Source organism: Staurois parvus, unplaced genomic scaffold (genome assembly GCF_062004578.1).
Source record: "Staurois parvus isolate SC_StPar_1 unplaced genomic scaffold, SC_StPar_1.0 ptg000761l, whole genome shotgun sequence".
NCBI lineage: Eukaryota > Metazoa > Chordata > Amphibia > Anura > Ranidae > Staurois > Staurois parvus.
The window spans coordinates 1,276,065-1,298,561 of NW_028318557.1; the positions used below are offsets into that span (position 1 = coordinate 1,276,065).

At 40.3% G+C, this 22,497-nt stretch overlaps 1 protein-coding gene across 3 annotated transcripts in view; it reads left to right on the forward strand.

Annotated features, from left to right (window-relative positions):
* Positions 1–19,219, forward strand: part of LIMA1 (LIM domain and actin binding 1) — a 122,169-nt gene extending 102,950 nt beyond the window's left edge. For all 3 annotated transcript variants that reach the window (XM_089654391.1, XM_089654390.1, XM_089654392.1), the window contains 5 exons: positions 3,485–3,589; positions 3,673–3,730; positions 4,073–4,176; positions 5,474–5,607; positions 12,537–19,219. In XM_089654391.1, the coding sequence (XP_089510517.1) occupies positions 3,485–3,589; positions 3,673–3,730; positions 4,073–4,176; positions 5,474–5,607; positions 12,537–13,503 (1,368 nt within the window). In that variant the 3' untranslated portion in view covers positions 13,504–19,219. The remainder of the gene's footprint in view (positions 1–3,484; positions 3,590–3,672; positions 3,731–4,072; positions 4,177–5,473; positions 5,608–12,536) is intronic.
* The last annotated feature ends 3,278 nt before the right edge of the window (positions 19,220–22,497 follow it).

The window sequence follows — 22,497 nt, forward strand, 5'->3', positions numbered from 1 at the left end:
GTAAAGGAAATGATTCTGCTAAATCTGTTTAGTTTCAGCAGGATGTAGTCATCAGCTTTAAGCTTTTTTAAATTGTTCTGATTATATGTTGCTTTGTAACCCTTTCTGCTTACACCAGATTTAAGAGCACTATTGGAAATTTGTTATAGAGGCCATAAGAACTGGAGCTCACATTGTAACCTAAACTTCATCCCTTAGATGGGAAATTCCAAAGCTGCATTGTGATGAGACCTTGACTAGTCAGTGCTTTGACTGTATGTTGATCGTAGTGACTTCTGCTCTAGTTCCCTTGTCACTTCCTTCCATACTTCTCTGTAGGACTTTTCACAAGTCTCTCTCATCCTATGGAATTCCCTACCCCAGTCTGTCTACTTTTTTAGATAATCCCTGAAAACCCTTCTCTTCAATGGAGCCTATTCTCCCCCCACAGTTATTACCTTTTTTGTATCACTTGACCCTCCCTTCTTAGATTGTAAGCTCTACCTTCTGATACTTCTTCTGTATTGTAACTGAACAGTCCACCCTCATGGTGTAAAGCATTGCCCAAACAGTTGGTGCTATATAAATGCTTTATTTTCTGCCTTCAGTTTTAGGTCACTCAGCAATGAGTCATTAAAGATTTCCGGACATTGACATGTTATAAATAAGTTGCATTGGTCCAGTATGACATATCTGACCAATGCTGCTGGAAGCTGGAGATCACTGAAGTAGACTCCACCACTAGTACACTGCTGCTGCAGTGATCTCTACTTGCTCCTGGGTTCTGCACAGAGCGGCTGCATTTCCACCTCAGAGATCAGAGCTCTGCATTCATTCAGAAAATGCAAATCAATCTATGAATGGTGCCTGTGCTGAGCAGCCACCCTCATGTGTTTGATACTTCAGGCCAGCCGCTTGACATGGGACCCCAGAAGCAAGTGTAAACGAATTGGCAAAGTCTACGGTGATTTCCAGCTTTCATCCATATCAGCTTGGTATGACATACTTGGTTACATTGGTATAGTTCTAAGCAGACAAACATGTCTTTTTACTTACACCAGCTTTGTCTCCTTCCCTAATCGGGCAGAATCCATAGCTTATACAGTGCTGGTGAAGGTTCCGGGTGGCTTCACAAACCTCGTGAGCTAGTAAACATGTAGAAGTGCTGCTTGTGGGTTCCACCTAGTGAGCACACTTGCTTATTGAATGAGAATGCAACTGTAATGCTAACTTAAACATAAAGACCAAAAGGTATTTTACTGTGTAGCCTCCTGTGTCCTCTTAACAAAAATTACTTGTCCCTCAAAAAGATCGCAGCATTATGAAACTCAATGGACTGTTGGCCAAATCTTGATTAGTGCTGAGTATTGGATCCCAGCTCTGTAGGTGGGGGGATAGAATTTGAACAGTTAAATTACCCAATTCATTTACTCTTCTCTGCTTTTTCAAACTACTGCTAATCAGATATTTAAAGGTATCAAGGGATGTTGCAGTTTGATAGTAGTAGTGGGTGTGAATTCCCAACTAAATGATGGAAAACCAAGTTAATTGCTTATTAATTTTTTTATTTTTTTTCCTCTTGCACTAGAAAGCCTAGGAGAGGAATAAGACTGATATAATCTCCTATTTTTCCATTCAGTTAATAAAGCAGGCTCCGTGTCATTCTACAATGGAAAGGCTAAATAGTATGAAGTGGGGCTTCCAGCAGCATTTGTCCCCATGCTGACAGATGATCCCAAATACCATGATTGCAGATAATTTACACCAGAAAACTCCCAGTCCCTGAGCCACCAGGAATTATTGGAGCATGACATGCTTGTCCTCTTTTTCCCCTGTGGCCTACTTCTGTTTTCCAGCAGGTCTACAAAACCCATCTGAGCAGTAATGTGTCTCCAGAACCCGACACTGTTATAGTTGGTAATTATATGATGAACTATAAACACTCTCTAGATTGGTTATAAATCCAGGCTAATGTTTTCAATGTATTAGCCACAAGCACCTTTACCTTTTTAATCCGTCGTTTTGAAATGTTAAATCCTGCCTACCTGAAGGCATGCTGAGTGTGGGAATGCCAACACGCAAAGATCATCCTCTTCTAGTGAAGGAAAGAGGTGTATATGCAGCTGAGGTTTCTGAATTTTAAAGTTAAACCTTTTGCCTTTACTACTTTATGGCACAGTTTTGCTTTAAACAGTTCTTTAAAGGGATAGTTTACTTTTACCAAAAAGCTGCCTATACAGATAAAGGGTGTCTGTAGATAAACTGTCAGCTTTGACTAAAATTGAATAATGCCCTTGCTATAGGTGTAGGCCCTTTAGATACCACCTGAAGCCTGACTGGAAAACTCCCATTGCTAGGCGAGGCCTAGTTATTACTGCTTGCCTCCACCATCACAGGAGTGAGCTCTCAGACACTGAACTCAGAGCTACTGCATTGGGGGGGGGGGATGGCATGCGGGGGGCTTTGATTCAGAGAAACGCTCACTCCTGAGATGGAGGTGAGCACCAGTGATTAGGCCTCAGTTAGCAACATTCTGGGAGTATTCCATTTGGGCTTCATGAGGTACACCTATAGCAAGGACATTATTCACAGTTTATCCACACATGCTTTATCTGCATAGGCAGGTTTCTGGTAAAGGTGAACACTTAAGTATTTTCGTAAATATAAACTGCTAAATACCTTTTCTCATCACAGTATATAGCAGTCTTGTGACTTCTATCAGTGTCCAACAGAGCACTGGTTAAAGCTTGTAGGAAGAGGTTTTTCTTTTTGCTCTAGGAGGATTCAGAACCCCTTACCTCTGTCTGGACAGTGCTGATTGGCCCTGTGCTGATCGCAAACACTCACCCAAGATAAAAGAAAAACCTTTTAACCATACACACCAAACTGAGCATGTGCCGTCTCCACTCATGTTATATCAGGAGATAAGAGGGGGGCACTGGAAGGAGGATCAGGGAAGACAGGATCAAACAGCATTTTTACACAATGCAGAGGATTAACCCCTTAGGTTCCACAGTGAGTATAACAAGCATGCTTTATTGCATATAAAGACTGATTTTACTGTTGTGGGATTAGTAACACTTTAATAAAAGCACAGATCACACATGTGTTTGCTGGATGTTCACATCTCTAGGGGGGCTTCAATGGCGATCTCTAGCTGAAATGTCATCTCCATTCAGCGGTTGTGGGCAATAAATGGTTTTCCTCCTCTGATTAGATTCTCCAGCATTCATAAAAAAAACTTCTAGAATCCTAATTGACAGATACCTTGCCTATCTTGTCCATTGATACACAGCTGAAAACCAACTACTGTAGGTTGGTGGGTTGAAAATCTTACTGGTTGTCTTCACAAAGCTGTTTAAAGCAGATGCAGGCCACCTTTGTCCACCCAGAAGTGATAGAATTGTTAATTGCCAACTCCCAGGGAAATAGTGACAGTAGTCAATGTTTATTAATATATTGGGGTTAAATTGCTACAATGGTTTCCCCCCCTTTTCTTTTACAGAATGATATGAAAGGGATTTGGAATGATACGGTAAACCCGAAGTCAGAACAGAAGGAGAATGTCCCACCAAGCCCTGTCCTCTCCAATTCCTCTGATACTGAAAAGGTATTAGTATTTTTTTGTGTTTGGTTTTTTTTGTTGCGTTTTTTACTTTGTAATGGACTTTAACCAATACTATCTCTTCACAGAGATCTCAGACTGAGAGCACGCCTATTACCCCTCCAAGGAGAGTGTCCGAGAGCAATGGTACTAACTTTTTTTTTTCTTGTTTTTGCACCACTTGTCGGTGTTTACAAATAAGTGGTTTCTAGTAGGCTTTATCACAGGTTCATGCTTCAGAAAAAAGGGCATTTCCAACAAGGGATTATGAAGGTTCCGGTATGTTGGTCTAATAGGTTCACTTTAAGGCTGTTCCTTTGAGCATTGATATTTTCTGGCCTAAACTAAGGCAGTTCAAAAGTCAGTAGGATAAATCAAATACCATCAGTATATTGTGCTAAGACATTCCCTAACAGGTTTCTTAGTGGTAGCCCATTGCTTTTGTTCTCTTCTCAAATTGAAGTTTAATGAATATTTCCTATGACATAGGTAAACTGGAGGAAGACGTGCAGAGACCCAGCACCTCTCCTGGCTACAGCCCACAAACGAGAGCATTAAATCAGCTGGAGGCGACCCCTGCTAAAGTTACAAAGGTGAGTAAAGGGGTGTGATGGCTGAAAATGGTTTTATGGCATTCAAAAGCTGTATACAAGGAGTTGTAATTCTGTGCAGCCAGACTAGTGATTCCTACTGCTGTCACTAAACAGCCAGACAAGTAGCACATTACTTTGCTCAGTTTGGCTTCTTGGGTCACTCTCAGCTTGTTTTTACAGTGAATGGCATTAACAAGTTTAGTTGGTGAGGAACTGAACCAGGAACCTGTTACACAATGTGGGCTAGTATGGTGGAGCCACAGTAACACGTACTGGATGTATTTTAACTTCATTTGAAGTGGTTTGCCTGAAGTTCCACTATAAGGATAGACTGGCTAAAATGTAGCTTTGTGCTGCAGATGTTTATAGATGGCTGGACTTAATGGGTTTTGTGAATATGTAATTTGGCCAAAATGCAGCTTGGTCCCTCCTCTTCCTCTACACATACTATACTCTACAAAATAATACATTTAAACTGACAGTTGTGTAAGTATGACTTTTGTTTCATGAAATCACATACTTTTTGACTGCTATCTTTCTCTCTTCCAGCTTCTGCCTTCTGATTCCTTCTATTCGTTCCTGTCCTCCTCTCCCCTTGTAGTCTGACCTCTGCAGCCTCCACCCTCAGGACTTCTGCACCTCTTGAGCTGCAGCTAAGGCAGCTTGTACAGCCCTCTCTGTATGTGACTACTCTGTGTGGCATTTTTGCAATCACCCGTACAATCCAATTAGGTCTAGTCTATAATTAAGATGTCATGAGAATGCTTTGTTCACTGCATGCTGCTTTCCCAGGAGGTGCATTAAGATTATGGCATGTTTTGTAGGGATGACATTAGTGGGTCAATGAATACCAGATGTGGAATATGTAAACCTCTTGGGATTAGTGGGGTAATGTACTTCCACAAGGTATGGCATGTTACCACAGCTGGTACCATCTTTCATGAGCATAGACTGGCATTATACCCCACAGTAAATGTAATATTTAGGCCACACACTCTGTATTTATCATAGACCTACATTTAAATTAACCCAGCACTGTGCTTGGTGTTTGCTCGTTTCACAAATGGGTATGTCGTAACAGTTTTTTTTTTTTCTTTTCATTTACTTGTTAAATTAGCAGAACTGTTAAATTCCTCTTTAGCCTTTTATCTCCTTTTTTTCTACTATCCCTTTCCTGCATTACGTTTCCTTTGGTAGCCTTTCCTACTGCATATGTTTGTGTATACATTTTTGCATGCTCATTAAGTTGCATCTGAGTAAAGAGTTTGTCTTAAATGTTTCATTGTGTTTTAAACAGAAATTTCAGATACCGGCGCGAGAGATCTGTTTTGGATGTCAGAAGACTGTTTACCCCATGGAGCGGCTTTTTGCCAACCAACAAGTGTACCATAACGGCTGTTTTCGCTGTCATTACTGTTCCACCAAGCTCAGGTACCAACCACTGTGATGGTCTCCGCTGATGACTTTTTTAAAGCTGTCCATAGACTTGTAAACTAACAGATTCCATTATCCACAGAGAAAGGATGGACAGATCTCCTGTTGGTGGGTATTGTATTTTGACAGCTGGCCCTGTATGCTGTCAAAATGCCTGTACAGTGGCTGCATCTAATTGGATACAACCACTTTTTCAGCTGAAAATTTTCTGCCTGGCTCCTTTTGATTTTTCAATCAAGGGATGTCTGGCCAGAAGCAGCTGATGCAGCCATACACGGAGCGAACTACATTCAGTGTATGGGAAGCTTTACACGCTACAAAATGTTAGATATGCTTGTCAACCAGAGATTCTTTTGAGTAGTTAAATATATCAATATTAAGACTCAATGACCACAATCTGTTTATGAAATTCACACCTTACAAAATGTGCACAACGAAGGGAATAAGTCAGCATTTTTTCCGCCATTACTGATTTTTCTCTGGAGGTCATTTTGATAGACTTCAGTGCTGTCCGTCACTGACCTGAAACAAGCAGAGTGAAGTCATTCTGATAGTTTTACAGAATGCTTTTTTAAGACTCAGTCACAGACTATGGGCAAAGCCAGGCATCTAGCAATTTCATTAGGAGGGGTTGCCACCTGCAGTGGCAACCCCTATACTTCTCCCATGACTGTCACTTTGATTTTTTTTTTTTCTTTTTTTCTTTTGACAGGTTGTCTTTATCTTTAAAAATCTCTGATCAGTGACACTAAACTGGTTAGGCTTGATTTTTGCAGCTATTTATCTGGAAATTTACTATTTTTTGCTCTTCTGTAATGTTAGGATTAGGGCAAAACATGTTGATGCATGATACATTAACTGCCACGCAGAGTATCATTAAAGCTAAGCAAACTGAATATCAAAGCACTTGAGAGCTGGTTGAATGCTGTCAAGTATTTTCACATGAAATGTTTGAGCTATAAGTGTATTTTACCGAATAGAAAGATTACATATAGAACCCACTTAAAGGGTCACTGAACCCAAGAACCAATGTTCAATATATTGCAGTTTAGTGTACCAGTCCTTGTGGTGGCTACATCTTTTACTTCTCAGGCCAGGCTATGAACTTATGAGTACAGAAACTACTTGCCTAAAAAGCATTGCCTGTCACTTCTGTAAGATGAAATGGAAACAATTTTTTTTGTGTAAATTGCTAATCCCATTGTCCCCATGTAAAGGAGATCAAAGGCAGACATGTTTGAGGTCCAGCCTGAGTGACAACCATGGCTGCCATGGAGGAGTGAGTGTAGCCAACCAGGGACAGGAAGTGTAGGCAGGATTACCTGAAGAAGGGTCTGATAAACAGCAATATATTATCTTTGTGTGGGTGGAGGTAGATGACGTTGAGTTCTAAGAAACACGTTTTATTTAATTGATACAAAGTTTTTCTTAAAAATAGTTCACATTTTTTTCCCCTTTGGTGTGAAATACTTGTGACTGTTGTATGGCATAAGCACAATCGTCCAAATATCCCCTGCTATGTGAAGTTTGTTGCAAAAACTTTGCCTCTTGCAAGCAGTGGATATCTGGAGTCTATATATTTTTACAATTCTCTTCACACAAAGGACTGTATTGTAGCAGCAAAGTAACTTAAGCTGCAAATAAGATTACACCAAGTCTAGTAAGGATGTGATAACTTCACTTGTACAGTATGTAAGGATGTGATAACTTCATTCATTCAGTATGTAACAGATGCAGAGACTTTTGTTGTAAGGTTGCTTGCATTTGTAGTTTGCTACAATAATCAAATCCAACTTATCAAGCACAGTTGAGGATTGGATAATGTAATGCCCATATTGGTAAAGGGTGTTTTTTTTATTATATATTGAATTGTGATCATTACATGTTCCTTGTATAGTGGTGGTTTTTTTTTTGTGTTTTTTTAGATGTAAATTATGTAAATTGGTACAGTTTTTGATAATTTCTGAATTTGGAAACAAGAATAGCTAATGAATGAGAACATGCAGCAGTTTTTACACAGTGTGTAAAATGGAGTTTGGAGTGGGAGTGTTGCCAGCCCATTGTTATCTTTTCCCGGTCTGTCTTCTGCAGTATGTCTCCGGTCTTCAATTAAACCTGTAGCATAGACAGTCCAAGAAAAGGCTGCACACTTTTCTGTCTGCTAGTTTGGAACAAAGTCTGAAGGTGTTGATGACGGGCACTCCCTGATCCTGCTGTTTCCCCTCTTCTACCCTTGGAAACACAGCCTTTTGGGGTATCCGCAAACCTGTAACATGAAGTATAGGTTATGATGCTGTCAGGAGGTTTACTCTGGCAAACAAAACCATTAATGCGCCCCCCCCTCCCATAACATTGCCCCAATTTCAAGCCTTGGCTTTTTGCTAGTGTCCTAGGGAAGCGGGGGTTTTTTCTTCATCTCTGCTGTGGAAGAACCCAATCTATCGTTAACATTTTTATTTATATATAACATACACCTACCTCTAATCCATAGAGGTGAATGGAGGGCTGGATCGGGTCTGCCTGATGGACTGGCAGACCTAATCGGACTGATCTTGTGGAAGGGGTCTATGGCTGCTTTCACACTGGTGTGCTGCGGCTTACCTGCGCTGCGGGGGCTGAGCAGTGCACCTTGTGGCTTTTCTGTGGGTTAGTTGAGCTTTGCCATAGACTTCTATTACATCTTGGAGGTGTGGTGCACTTGAAATAACATCAAAACTCCTGCATGCTCTTTCTGAAAGTGCACCAAACCCACAGAATAGAATAGAGGTCGATGGCTCAGTGCAGCTATCCTGCAGGAAAGCCGCAGCTGCAATGTACCTGTAGATCAGCGTAAAAGCAGCCTAAGAACACTTTAAAGTGCTAATATGTGGATTGCAAAACTGTGGTTTGATAAACTGACTTTTTTTTTTCAGCTTCTGTTGGCATAACTAGGCTGTTGGATTCCAGTCCCAGGTGGAGTGATACCAAATGCACTTTGCCTAGGACTGGAGCCGACAATACAGAAGAAGCATCAGCTTATGCTATGCGGCTTCTGCTTTATCTGCAGCTGCTTGCTTTTTCCAGCGCAGGCCCCATCCACTCTGATGCTCCGATATGGTGGGTCAGCAGCCCGTGATCTGGGCTTGCCCAGAGCATGAGGTCAAAGGCCATATTAGAGTGCTTCAGTTGAGCACCTCTTCTATAAAGCAAGGAGCAAACCTTGTTTAAAAATCTGTGCCTGAAATTACAGCGAATGGTCTAATAAACATCCATAAGAAACATGGAATGTGCAATACGAATCCTCCAATTCGCACTGCCACTCTGCATGCTGACTTCCAATTCAGCAGTGCTGCAACTTGCCTTAGAAGTAAGATTCCAAATAGCGTTTTAACTAATTCATATCAATTCTGATCTATATGATCACCTATCGGAGTATAGCATCAAGTCAATTAGACTCCTGGGGAATATATTGATCTGGTCCGTCAAGTAGCAGAGGGGTTGTTAATTTCATTAACACCAAAATCAGCTGAAACCAATTAACAGGTGCACTAGATGGGCAAGAATGAGACGACCCCCCCAAAACAGGAATGGTTTTACAGGTGGAGGTCAATGACATATTTTTCTCTACTCATCTTTTCTGACTGTTTTTCACTAGTTTAGCGTTTTGACTAGGGTCAGTGTCACTACTGGTAACATGAGGTGATACCTGGACACTACAGAGTTTTTACAGGCAGTCCAACTCCAGGATGGCACATCAATGCTTTTTGTATTTTCCCTTATGTCTAAATACTTTATTCCTGTGTTCCTTAATGGGTGATGGGGGGGGGGGGGGGGGGAGGTGATTATTGTAAAATCTTTGAACCCAATAAGATACCCTTTGTCTTGGCTTATAAAACTGAGGCTTGACTGTTGGGGCATGGTTATGGCTGGCTTTCTTGGTCATTAGCTTATTAGTGTCAATTTCCTGAAGGCAGCAGAACAATATTTTCTGTATTTTTAAACTATTTGTGAAAACCAACATAAATAGTCATCTTGCAATATACGTCAAGTAGGCCATGACTTCTAAATTTGTTAATGAAACGGTGGGCTTGGAAAATTGGATGATGGTATTTATGAAAACATGGTAATAGATCATTAGTAATGACTGCCGAAAGAATACGTGATGTTGACTTTTTTTTCTGATAAAATTGTATGTTTGTAAAATGCACTGTTCAGAATTATCATTCCCTCTGCAGCTGTTATGTGTGATGGAGTTTCCTTTCCATCACAAATGATGGTGCACAGCCTGCATATTAGATGGTGGCCAGAGGATGCCGGTAAAGGACAAAGAGCTTAAACCACAAGCACAGCATGCCTGTTGTATTTGGCAGTTGCACTATAGTCACTTGCAATGTTTGTATTTTTAAAATTCACCTGCAGGTATTAGGCTTTTTTTTTTCAGGAAATGGGTAGTGTATCACTTGCTCTCAAACTTGCACTGTCCTAGTTGCTCTGAACAAAGGAGCCATCTAAAAGCTTAGGGGCAAAGCATGCTGGGTAACTTATGTGCAATGTATTTGTTAAACTTGCTCTGGCAGTGCCATGTTGTGTTTAAAGCAGAGCTAAAGAATTTTCTCTGTCTCACAAAGTTCTGTAGGAAGTTTTTTTTTTTTGTATTTTCCTTATCAAATATTCCTTTTATCAGCTGCCACTTAATTTAAAGCCCAACTCTGGGCACCACATTATCAATTGGGGCCCTCACACTGCAAGGGGTAAAAGCTTGAGTCTAGGAGGTTGCTAAAGAGGTTCAAATGAATTATTGGCTCTGCTTTGAATGCAATGATGCCGAGTGACAGCGCTGACTGTTAAGACAGGAGGACAGCCCTGGAGCAGGGATTTGGATAATAAGCCCCTTCTACACCATTGAGCACTTATCCTATGCAGTGCAGGAAGGCTCCACGGCAAGGGTTATCGTTTGTGCCTGGAGTTGGGCTTTCATGTAGCTGTTCTGTAAATGAGAACAAATAGAACCCCATCACTAGAACATCCTAATACTAGATGAAAACTGAGGTCACTGTACTAAATGATAGTGCCATGATCTCCCCTGTTTTGACAAGTGGACAACCCCCCCCCTCTCCCCCCTTCCCACCAGAACACACTGATCGGCGCTGCAGCCATTGGCTGCAAGCACTGATCAGATACTGGTTTTCCAGCATACCCTTTTGATAAAAGCTGGTCTTTACACCAGCTTCTGTCGGACAGGCTGCTGTACACACTGGTCGAACGTCGGCCGATGTCTGTTGAACCATCTGATACTCGGCCCATGTGTACCAGCCTTTTAGAGGGAGGTGAGACCTGAAACATGCATAAATAGTGTTGCGCTAACTCATATAAACATAATGGTCCATAAACAGATTCAAATGTGCTAGTTCAATCAAAATCTGAAATAAATATTAAGTGCTTGAATGGTGAAGAATCACTATGATGCGCTTCGGATAAATAGTCTATTTGAAAAACAGAGCTCTACCTTGAAGTGTTCCTCCGAAAAATATATATGGATGGCCGCTCTCCTCTTACTGTGGACCCATAAATTATTACAGGTCATCCAAGCATGGTAATTCCAAAAAATGCTCTAGATGGTGGCAGAGAGCTGATGACAGGCACCCCTTCAATGACAGTTTAAACGGGACTCTTCTCAACTCCACATATAGAAAGAACAGGACATCCCCCATAGTGTAATATTGTTTTAATTCCACATAAAATTCCAGAGCGTCACTCACATGATAGAAGCAGTAACATAGTGATTTGCCATTCGAAACTCCTGCTCCGTAAAAAGCCAGCAATGTCACTAGGATCCGCCCCCCACGCGTTACGCCACCAACCACGTGGCTTTGTCAGGGAAAAAAAACTCACAATAGGACGTGAGCGGCCATCCATATATATTTTTAGGTGCAGGAACACTTAGTCAAGGTGGAGCACTGTGTTTTTCAAATGGACTTTATCCGGAGCACATCGTAGTGGTTCTTCAGCATTCATGCACTTTATATTTATATTTCATATTTTGATTGAACTATCACGTTTGAATCTGTTTATGGATTATTATGTTTATATGATTTAGAGCAACACTATGTATGTTTTAAGTGTGTGATCACCTTCTAAGTGTTGCAGCGGATCTATTTTTTTAGCTTATTCACTAGTTTGATAGCGCACATTGTTTTTTATTGGTGTGATGAGACCTGATTGCCAGACCATTCAGTTCAACAAATAAAATGCAAGATTGAGCTCATTCACAAGGGTGTCTAAAGCGCCCTGTTTAGATGCATATGATGGTTGTATGCATCTAAACGCAGCAATGTACATTCTGCAGATTTTATGCATGTTATACTAGTACATCTACATGCATGAAGTCAGAAGAATTGTACATGCCTAAACACGTATGCTACACTAGCTTCTGCAAGTTCTGCCAGCTAGAAGCTGCATTCCCTATAGAAAATGTCTGTTTGAATGAAGCATATATTTAAGGCATTTTTTTATGTATTTTCTTCATTTCTCCCCTGGCTGCTACAAAATTATGTAGAGAGGCCAAATAAGTGGTAGAGGGCCTTGGCCTTCAGAGTATTTGAACACTCCATAAGTGGTGGGTGCTATGATGAGCAAGTGCTGTGCTAGAGTTGCCTAGTAAAATGTATATCCAGTTCAAAGGCACAAGGTGAGCAAACTCAATTTATTTTGGTAAGCGTTGGAGGTCATGGAAAAATCCTTGGTCCTGCTGCTATGCCTGCACAGCAGCTATGAAACAGGAAAAGATAGATCTTTTGCACGCATGTATGTACATTTGCAATTTTGAACGTTTTTGCACTTTTAACAGTTGCATGCTTTTGTTCTGCTTTATTGCTGAATACTGCATTGTTTGGCTAAAGGAAAATGCTGAGCTTGTTTTTTTTTTTTTTTTTTTTTTCCCTAAACAGTCTTGGTAATTATGCCTCTTTACATGGAAATGCTTATTGCAAGCCTCACTTCAATCAACTGTTCAAATCCAAAGGAAATTATGATGAAGGCTTTGGGCACAAACCCCATAAAGAGCTATGGGAGAGCAAGAAAGAGGACACAGAAAACCAAGAAAATCTAATCAAAGCTGCAGTTGCCAATGAAGAACCCAGCAGTCCTGTTGTTGAAGATGCTCCTATTGCAAAAGTTGGCTTTCTGGCAGCATCCATGGAGGCCAAAACCACTAATGCTTCAGCTGAACGGGAAAAACTGGTAGAGACCAGGAAGCTGAAAATTGCTTGGCCACCTCCTGCTGAATCCTCTAATTCAGCAACTGCCCTTGAGGAGAATCTTAAAGTGTTCAAACCTAAATGGCCACCAAGTGAGGAAATACTGAAACCTGAAAGTGAGGAAGATTCAGATTTGAAGAAACTAAGAAGAAGTTCTTCTCTGAAAGAACGAAGCCGTCCATTCATACTAAGTGTGGCAAAGCCAGTGGTCACTCAGACCACAAAACAGCCTCAATCTCCTGTACTTAAAAAGCGCAACTCCTTAAATTTAAGGGATGATATTGAAGATGAGACTGAAGAAAGGAAGCCTACAGCTATATCAGCTAGGCACCCACAGGACAAGCTTGAGAGCAGTGAAGACAAGCTGTCAAATCAAACTGAAGGCAAGGAAGAATCCCTGACCAGATCAAATGAGCGGAGCTTCTTAGAAAATGGGGACGTTTCTGAGGCAGAGGTTTCTGGACAGCAACTCTCCCCTGAAGAATCCACCCATTCTAAACATTCAAGCACAGAGGATCTGGTAATGAACAAGGATACATCTCCACCACAGAACCGCAAGTCTCAAGACATTGGCTACTGGGAAGGAGAAGATGTGGAAGAACTAAGTGTAGAAGAACAGATCAAGAGGAATCGTTATTACGATGAGGAAGATGATTAATACTGCATCTTTCATAAGGTTTTAATGCTGTATGCAGCCTTAAATTGTTTGATACCCCAGTTAAAGCGATCCCTTGTATGTAGTGTAAAGTTGCTCCTTTTTAAAACCCTTTTTGATGTTTAAGTCCACTGTATATAATATGAATGTTAAAAATGCATCTTTTGGCAAGAAAAAGCTTCAGCTATAGCAGTGCACCATGAATAAGTTCCTTAACACTCAAGCTTATACAATTGAACTCCCCAAGTTTGTCATAGACCAAAAAAAGCTAGGTCTTGTTATTGGATGCTTGCTGTACAGGTTGTGGGCCATGGGATTGTAGCACTTTCTAACAACTATTAATGTATCACTTTCTGGGAAACCTGCCTTCTTGATGAATATTTACCTGCTGCCATTTTTGCATACACTGTCAAATGATTTGTTAAACTATGCTTTTACTGACCATATATGCCATTCCATCTAGCAGTATCTGAGCACAGAGGTTGTTGTAAGCTCTTAACTGCTTTTCCTCATGTTGCAGCTCTAGCAACACTCATATCGCAACCTTGAAAACTCAAACTGGAAATTGGAATTTTTAAGGTTCAGTACGACTACATTTACATCCTCCCCCTTTTTTCAGTTGATTGCTACTATTTTTTTCTGTTGTGTGACCCAGCCATTGGGAAAAGAATGTATGAAGGAAGTGAAAGTAGGTCAAGTCAATTAGTACTTCTGACAATGGCCATTTTACCTACGTACTGAAAATTGGTACCTCTTTAGTACATAATTGAAACTTTCATAAATTGCATCACACTTACATTCCAGAAGTCTAAGGCCTCTTTTTAGAGTTGGACTAAGCTTACACTTGTGTATTCGCATAGTATATGCAAATGTACAAGCTATGCAATATGTAATTTCATACTGAATACTTATGCACTCCCCAAGGAGTACCTTATCACAATCTCCAGAGCACTGTAATCAAGAACATAGGATCTAATGGGGGTTTCACAGCTTGACTGCACCCTCATACCTTTATTCTGGCCATCTTTGCATCTATCCATGGCTTTCTGCTTCTGCAAGACAAAGCTTAGCAGTGGCTGCCTAAAGTGATCTTTCCTACACAGTGGACTCCCTGATGATGCCTTTTTTTGGTCCTGTGTTCTGACTGCTTTTCTGAGGATTGTGATAAGGCGTTTCGTTCTGGTGAGTGCATATACCATGTTTCATCCACTGTCGTTGCTATGCTTATTGCACTAGTATTGCTCCTGATGTCCTTTTCTGGGGTACTTATGAATAAACCATGCCTTTTAGTTCATACTTTGCATATTTATAAACTCTAAATTACCATAGATGTGTGTGGCTTTTTAAGGATTGTTCTATTTTACATTTTTTTTTTTTTCAGATTTTGATTTTAGGTGGAACAGCAAGAGGGCTGGCACAAATCCCTTTAACTTTTGGCCATGTTTCAATTTGCCATCATAAGTGTTGATTTTGGAATAAAATGTTGACCATAGTAGTTCCACCTGGGGCTGGAGTCGGTGACTTCCCTAATTGTGGGACTTCTGTAATTTTACTGTGTAGTAATTTACTAATTGAGTCCTAAATCTCAAAATTGTGCATGATCCAAAGTTTAAAGTGGACAGACATGCATTCTGTAGCTTGATGCTTCAGGTACAGGGTAATGCCTTTATTTCAAAGCACGGACGTTGAGCTCATGGTAACTGCAATGCTTTTGTTAATTAGTGGATATTTAAAGTGTAGATACAAACATTTGCATCATCCTTATTCCTTTTATGAGAAGCTTGTATGGAACAAAAATTTGCACATCAGGTATCCCTGTGCTGATGCAGATTTTTCTGTGTCTTGACATGGGTTTTAAGTCTGTGGCGGTTTTGTATCAATAAAATGTGCAGCAGTTAAATATTTCAAGTTTTCTATTTGCACATTAAGGTGATAATTGTAGTTTGTAGAAAACTGTACATTGTTTAGAAACCAAAACTGACCAAAGCCCTAGTACTTTTACAGCCTTTGATTTTAGTTGTAGAATTCCAGCCTTTAACCCTCCATGAGGTCATAAAGTGTAATGTGCTTTTACTATGAATTGTTGGAAATTTATTTTAAAGTGTGCTAGTCATCTAATCGCAGCCAATGCAATTTATTTGAGAATTAAACAATTTGCACAGTGCTTCCTCCACGCTTAAATTATCTAGCAATGTTAGTAAGAGAGAAATGTCTTTGACTTGGGGAATAGTGCCATGAAAACAAAACACGGAAGCTACCATTGCAGAGCACTCCCAAGAAGTTTGCTTGAGCTGTCATGCTAACTGTCTTGCTTTGATACTTTGGTCATTGACCTGGAACAAATATACAGTGAAAGGTAAATGTTGTGTTCCATTTTTCTGATCTTTGGACTCAAAGCACTGATGCCAGTGGGTTCAGCATGGCAGCCAGCAAGCTGTCATTTCTGCACACGTACGTGTCTCTTTACGGATTGATGAATAACATTTCCGAAGCCAAAGTTCTTACAACCAAGTTGGCGCTGATGCAGTAGCATAGTAGCTATTCAATTTCAGACTGAACAGATATGAACTCACAAGGATACCACAAAAGAATTTCTGAGGGTTAAGAAAACAACTGTTTGGTACCCGGGGGACTAGACAGGGATTCACATCTTGATTCTAGGGTCTGCACACTCTTTATTCTGGTCATCTTTGCGTTTATTCGTGGCTGCTTTCTGCTTCTGCAGGGCTTCCTTCAAATGTTAATTAGCAGTTGCTGCTTAAGTTATCTTTTTGCAGGATGTCCACAGTGGGCTCACCAAAGCTGCCTTGTTTGGTCCTGTGTTCTGGATGCTGTTTGGAGGATTGTGATGAATTATTGAATTCTGATATACTTGTGATTGCATATTGTACAATTTCACCCACTGTCACTATGCCTAAAAACACTTGGTGTGTGTCTCAGGCACTTCTCCTTTTACTTTGGTAGTACTTACAACAGCAATGCATGTCCCCTTCCAAAAAAACTAAAGTTCAAAAACTCTAAATTAACATAGCTGTACAGTGCATTTGAGGGTTTTAAGGGCAGTTTTTTTAATCTAGATTACATGTTGGGTTCTTTTACATGGTGCAGCATTTGCTATAGAAGACGTGAACTAGCTATGATTAAGTGAAATAGCAGAAGTGGCATGAATCCGTTTCAAATTACCATCATAAGTGGGTTCATCAATTGGAATAGCATATGCTTCCCATAGGGTTTCCCTTGAGGCTGGAGTTGGTGACATCTAGTTGTGAGCTCTTTGGTGTTCCCTGAACAGTGACTACACAAATTTTGAGGTATCTTAACCTTCACAACTATTTATATCAGCTAGGTGTGGACAGCTAGACTTTCTGTAGCTCGATTTCTTTTGGACATGCACAAAAGGTGAGTTAATAGTAAAAACGTGCGACTTCAGTGCTTTGTTCATTAGTGGACAATAAACATTTGCATCATCCTTGTCTGTACTTCACTAGTTTGAGAAGCTAACCTGTGCACATCGGGTGTCTGCATTGATGTACACATTTTTGTTTCTTTCAAGCCTGTGAAATCTGCCGTAGTTAGGCTTTGATTTGCACAAGGTAATGAAAATCCAGGTTCTGTTATGAGTATTAGAAAATAAAACTTGATAATTTTAGAATTCTTCAATGTATGATTAGAAAGTTGGGTGCATTTACTCATCATTTTGTGACATGGCACAACAGATTGAGAATCCCAGAGGTAGTCATGGTGAAAGTGGACCATTGACTTTGCACATGTTTTCTTTAGGAGAAATTTTCACCTGAATGGATTTTTTTTTTTCTTTTTGCAGTATCATTTTAGTTGGAGATGGAAAATGGTGGATGGTGCATGGGTTTTTTTTCCCCCTTCCCTCTTTGCTCAAGCTTCCCTCACGCCACTGTTTTCAGGGTAATTTTGTCCTGTTGGGGTATTGGGCAAAGTTTTGGTTTCTAAACCATTTACAATTTTCTAGAATCGATGCATGGAATTTCAGAAATCTGCTTATTTTGGAACCTTTTGCTCTAGTTGGTATATTCCAGCCTTCAACCATCCAGAAGGTCAAAGTGCAATGTTCTTTTCCTTATACCTTTTTTACTATGAACTGTTGAATTTATTTTGAAGTGTGGTAGTGGCCCAATGGCCGAGGCTATCATTTTAAGAACTGAGGCATAAAGTGCTGCGCCTTCAGCTTAAAGAAGTTACCTAGCTGTCTTGTGTGAACACTCTTGTTACGATAGTGCTGGTCACTTACCTGAAACAAATATACAGTGAAGAACTAATGACTTTACATGCATTTTCCTGATCTTCATACTTATTCTGGGTCAGATTGTGTAAGTACTGCCAGTGGGTTCAGCATGGCAGCTGGGCAATTGGGATGAAATGGCTGGTATCCTGAAAATGTTTTTTTTTTTTTTTTTTTTTTTGTTTCCTCCCAAAATGGGCATATTTCAAATGAGAATTCCTTAAAGCTACTCTGCAAAAACAGTTTACTGCCTCTACACCCTCCTAAGATTCAGGACAATGGAGTTCCCTGGTGATCTTTTTAACTGTTGCTTATTTGGGTGTAAGACCTTTACACACCAAAGTCAGCATAGTTAACACTTTCATGATGGGCATTGGCAGGACAGACCGTTCTACTGGAAGTAAAGATTTGGGTGAATGTCTAGATTTATCATTGCAGTTTCTAGTTTATTCTTAGGTTGCATAATGTTCAGATCACAGAATGGTTGCATCTCATGTTTTTTTTGTGCAGCAAGTTCATTTTAAAATGGAATGGTTGCTTTTGAAAAAAAGCTTTTAAAATTTTAGTGGCTATTTTTGCAACAGCTGGCACAAGTCAGTGTACATTTTAACCCATGTCTACTACAGTCCTATGAGAAATGGTACCTCTGACCATAGCTATATTTATTTAACTTGCATCACAATGTTTATTAAAGTCAGACTAAACTGGCACTTGTGAGATAGCATTGCAGATGCAAGCATACAAGCTATGCAATATGGCGTTTTAGAATAAGTGCTTGCTTGGATACAAGAATGGAATGCCTAATGACAAACCTCCAGAATAACTGGAACACAGGATCAAATGGACTTTAACAGCTTGATTTTAACAGTTGCACGCTCCATGCCTTGTGGACATCTTTGTTTCATTCTATGGCTCCCAGTGGCCACCCCTGATTTTGAAGGCTGCCTTGTGTTCCTGACCACTGTTCATTGGGAGGATTGTGATAAAGCATTTCCTTCTTGTATACTTGTGAGCTCATGTTCTCCAATTTTGTTCTTTGTTACCACACCTATTGCACTAATAGTGTGCCTGATGTCTTGTCTGTTTCCAGTTATGGCTATTCCTACCATCTCTGGACATAGTGGCTACTGATTCACCAAACACCACTGTCTTCTGTTTTCCACCTTTTTGATCTCCCCTGTTTGTGTGTGATTTTTATGTAGTACCTACCACAGCAAAGTATGTATCCATGCAAAGTATGAAATTATATAATGGCTTATTGTCTTTATCATGAACACTAAATTACATGAAACACTACAGTACATTTGAGGGTTTCTTTCTATTTTACATGTTGATTGAAAGTTTTTATACAAGGTGCAGTGTTTTCTTGCTGTATGAGAGATGTGAAGTTGGTACTGTATTTTATAAAGTTGTAATATATTTGCTTCCCAACCAATCTGAAATAAAGAGATTTTTTTTTATTCAGAGTGGAGTCTTCTTTTCCCTCATGTAAGGTTGACTGTCTGTTTCAGTGCATGTGCACCTTTTTCAAATCTGGCTGCATTGCAAACTAGCCACTCTGTATAGCCCCACTTTCAGAAATGCAGTTTTCAGCTAGGAGTTTACCAAACCATTGGACATGCTGGGCTTTTTTTTTTTTTTTTATACCATGCCTATGCACATAATACAGCATTGTCAAGTCTTTGTACTTGGGTAAAGTAAAATGAGGATGCTTTAGAAAATGGTGGAAATTAATATTTTTGTTTTAAGAATTGACCTACAAAATGTAAACCTATATCAACATTGGTGTCCAACCTTTCCTTTTAAACATACTCCTGGTTCACTTGCACACAGTTGAGGGTTTTGTGGGCATATGTTACACTGCATGAATAAACGCATATCAAGACCTAGAACATGCTATGTCATATAGCAGACACCATAACACTACATGCTGCTTCCAAATAGTGGATTCCAGCATTAGAGCTGATTCACACATGTGCAGTGTGGATTGAAGCTCAGACTTTCCAACTAATTGACATAGTTGTGAACCTGACCTGAACATCAAGATCAGGTCAGGATTTTATCCTGTTCATGCATGTGGTTTAGAAGCAGTTCCCATAGTCAATTGCCTGTAATCCGCTCCTGAACTAGACTGCACTGCTCAAAATTCAAACAGGACCTTTTTCAGTTGGCACTGCCAGTGAACCAGACATGTGAACAGGCACCAAAGGAAGCAATGTTATTAAGCATGTCATGCGGATGGGATGTGGTTCAAACCATATCCAATCCTTATGTGAGCTAGCACTTTTCAAATGGGGCATACTGTCTGCTGATCAGCAGAGTGGGCAGATGACAGGTCTGAGTGGATTCTGTGTCCAGTTTGCATAAACTTCACACAATGCTCTGTGGGTGGCTGGGAATAAACTGACTGTTTACACCCAACTGCCCTCTGATCCAACCTGCCTAGTCAAAGTATGACAGATCCCCTTCTAGGGTTTTTTTTTGTTTTTTTCCCTCCTGATCAAATTGGAGGTAGACTGGTGTAAACGGTCCTCAACAAGATCTCCCACGTGAAAGGGATATTTAAATGGGATGCACATGGATCTTGGGCCAAAGGATGTCATTTAGGTGTGCCTAGGGCTGCATATTTAATAGTGCTCTGCACAAAACAGTCTGCTAGACCTGCACAGGGTAGAAAAATATCCAAGTGGTCATGAGGCCCTACTTTAGACTTCTTGTAAGCAACAAAATTCAGTGAGCATTAGAACACGCTGCCAAGCAGGAAGACAAGCCTGCAATATCTAAAACCGAGTGATTACGTTCAGTGCAATTAATCAGAATCTCATTTTATTAAGTGTCCAGACAAGTGAAAAGTTCATGTCTGTAGTATGTCCTCTAAATGTGCTCTCTCCACCAGGAACCAAGATATTGATGTGGAACGACAGAACACCTCCCTTCTTCCTTGTGTGCTCCCAGACTATACTCAAGTGATGCACTTAGCAGATCAAATGACCCCATAAGTTAAAAAGGATAGTAATTTTCAGTGCTGTACGTATTCAACAATACTGCTCCTTTTGCTTCACATCGATTAAGCACTTATACCTATTCCATCTGTTTATCCTTCTCCAGCTCCACCAGTCAGGGATTAGACCAATAAAAAAAAGAGAGCCTACACTATCTTTGGCTTTTGTTCTCGAAGAAAAGTTAAACAATATACAAGTGTGCACTTGCATTCAGCTAGAGGGGGATGGTCTGGGAGTATATGTGGAAGAGGTGTTTTACAGCAGTCTCTTGGTGGAGAGAGTATGGTTGAGAGTAGGGGTCTCCAAACTTTTCAACTAAAGGGCCAGTATACGGTCCTTCAGACTTTAGGAGGCCAGATTAGGGCCAGTGAGGATAGACCATGTCCTGGCCCCAGCATCAATGAGAATAAACATGGCTTCCGGGTTGATGGTCAGTAGGAGGAGTAGTGCCCCGTCATTGGTATTAGTGGGAAGAATGGTACACCATAATTGGTTTCAATGGAACCCCGTTGTTGGTCTCAGTGGAAGGAATAGTGACCCAAGAGCCAGATAAAGGGTAGCGAATGGCCATATCTGGCCCTTGGGCTGGGCGACAGTTTGGAGACCCCTGGTTTAGAAGATAGAACAGCATGGGACTTTTTATTTTTTTTTTATTTTTTGTGTGAGCAAGTAGCTGACTGGTACCCACTTCCAATTCTGCTCTTTCCCTGCTTTGTGGGACCTGTCACTTGTGTGGTGCACACATGCGCTGTGGGCAGCTGGGATTGAAGCCGCAAGCATTCACAGCTAGCTGCCCACAATGTTAATATTGGGATTGGGAACTGGTGAGTAAATTGGCCTGGGTGAGTACAGTGATGGATCCTGGCACAGATGCGTGTGTAGTCAGCAGCTAGTTTTTGTGCCTGCTAACTTAATTTTTCCATAGGTTGAAGTGCTTTAGCCACTGTATTTAGTGCTGCACCATTTTTTTTTTTTTTTACTAATTGCTGGTACTTGTAATCTTTTTAAAGGGTGAACAGTTTGGTGCAAATTGGCTTATAGGGGGGAAGAATTTTTTTATCTTCCATTGACTGCAGGTTTCTAAATTTTATATTTCTTGGGCAGGTAGACATGAGGTCATTCCTATTTGAGATTTATGGATATATGCTGTCCTCCCTGATTGATCCAGAACAAGATTACTATAGAGGAATGAGGAGCATTTAAAAAGTAGAGGTTTCAATACTTTGTGTATTCTTTTGTTGCACTGCCTTAGATTGTTGAGTTGAAACCTTTTCATTTTAGTATTGCATTGATGGGGGAAGGTTTAGACTTGTCCAGATCTTTACTGCTGTGTACACCAGGGGTGTCAACCTGTGGCACACCACAAAATTGTAAATTTAATGGTTGGGGGGTTGTGTTGACACTTAGCAAAATAGCCGTATAAAAATGTTTACAGTGTCTCCTTCCTCTACTTATCTTCCCAAATAAATATATTCCACTCTACAATCATGCTATGTCCTCAGTTTTTGGTAGGACCTGTATATGTGAGTGCCTATTTTCAAGGATGAAAGTCAAAATTAGAACTAGAATATCTGAGAGCCCCTTGTGAAATTGCTACTGTATGCATCCTGATATGGATGCGTTTGTCAAATATTGCACTAGGTTTATGTTGCTGTCTATTACAATAAAAATTAAGTTTTATTTCTCTGGTACAGTATATATAATCATGGCAAAGAATATTGGTGCCACTGCCTTTCTAGA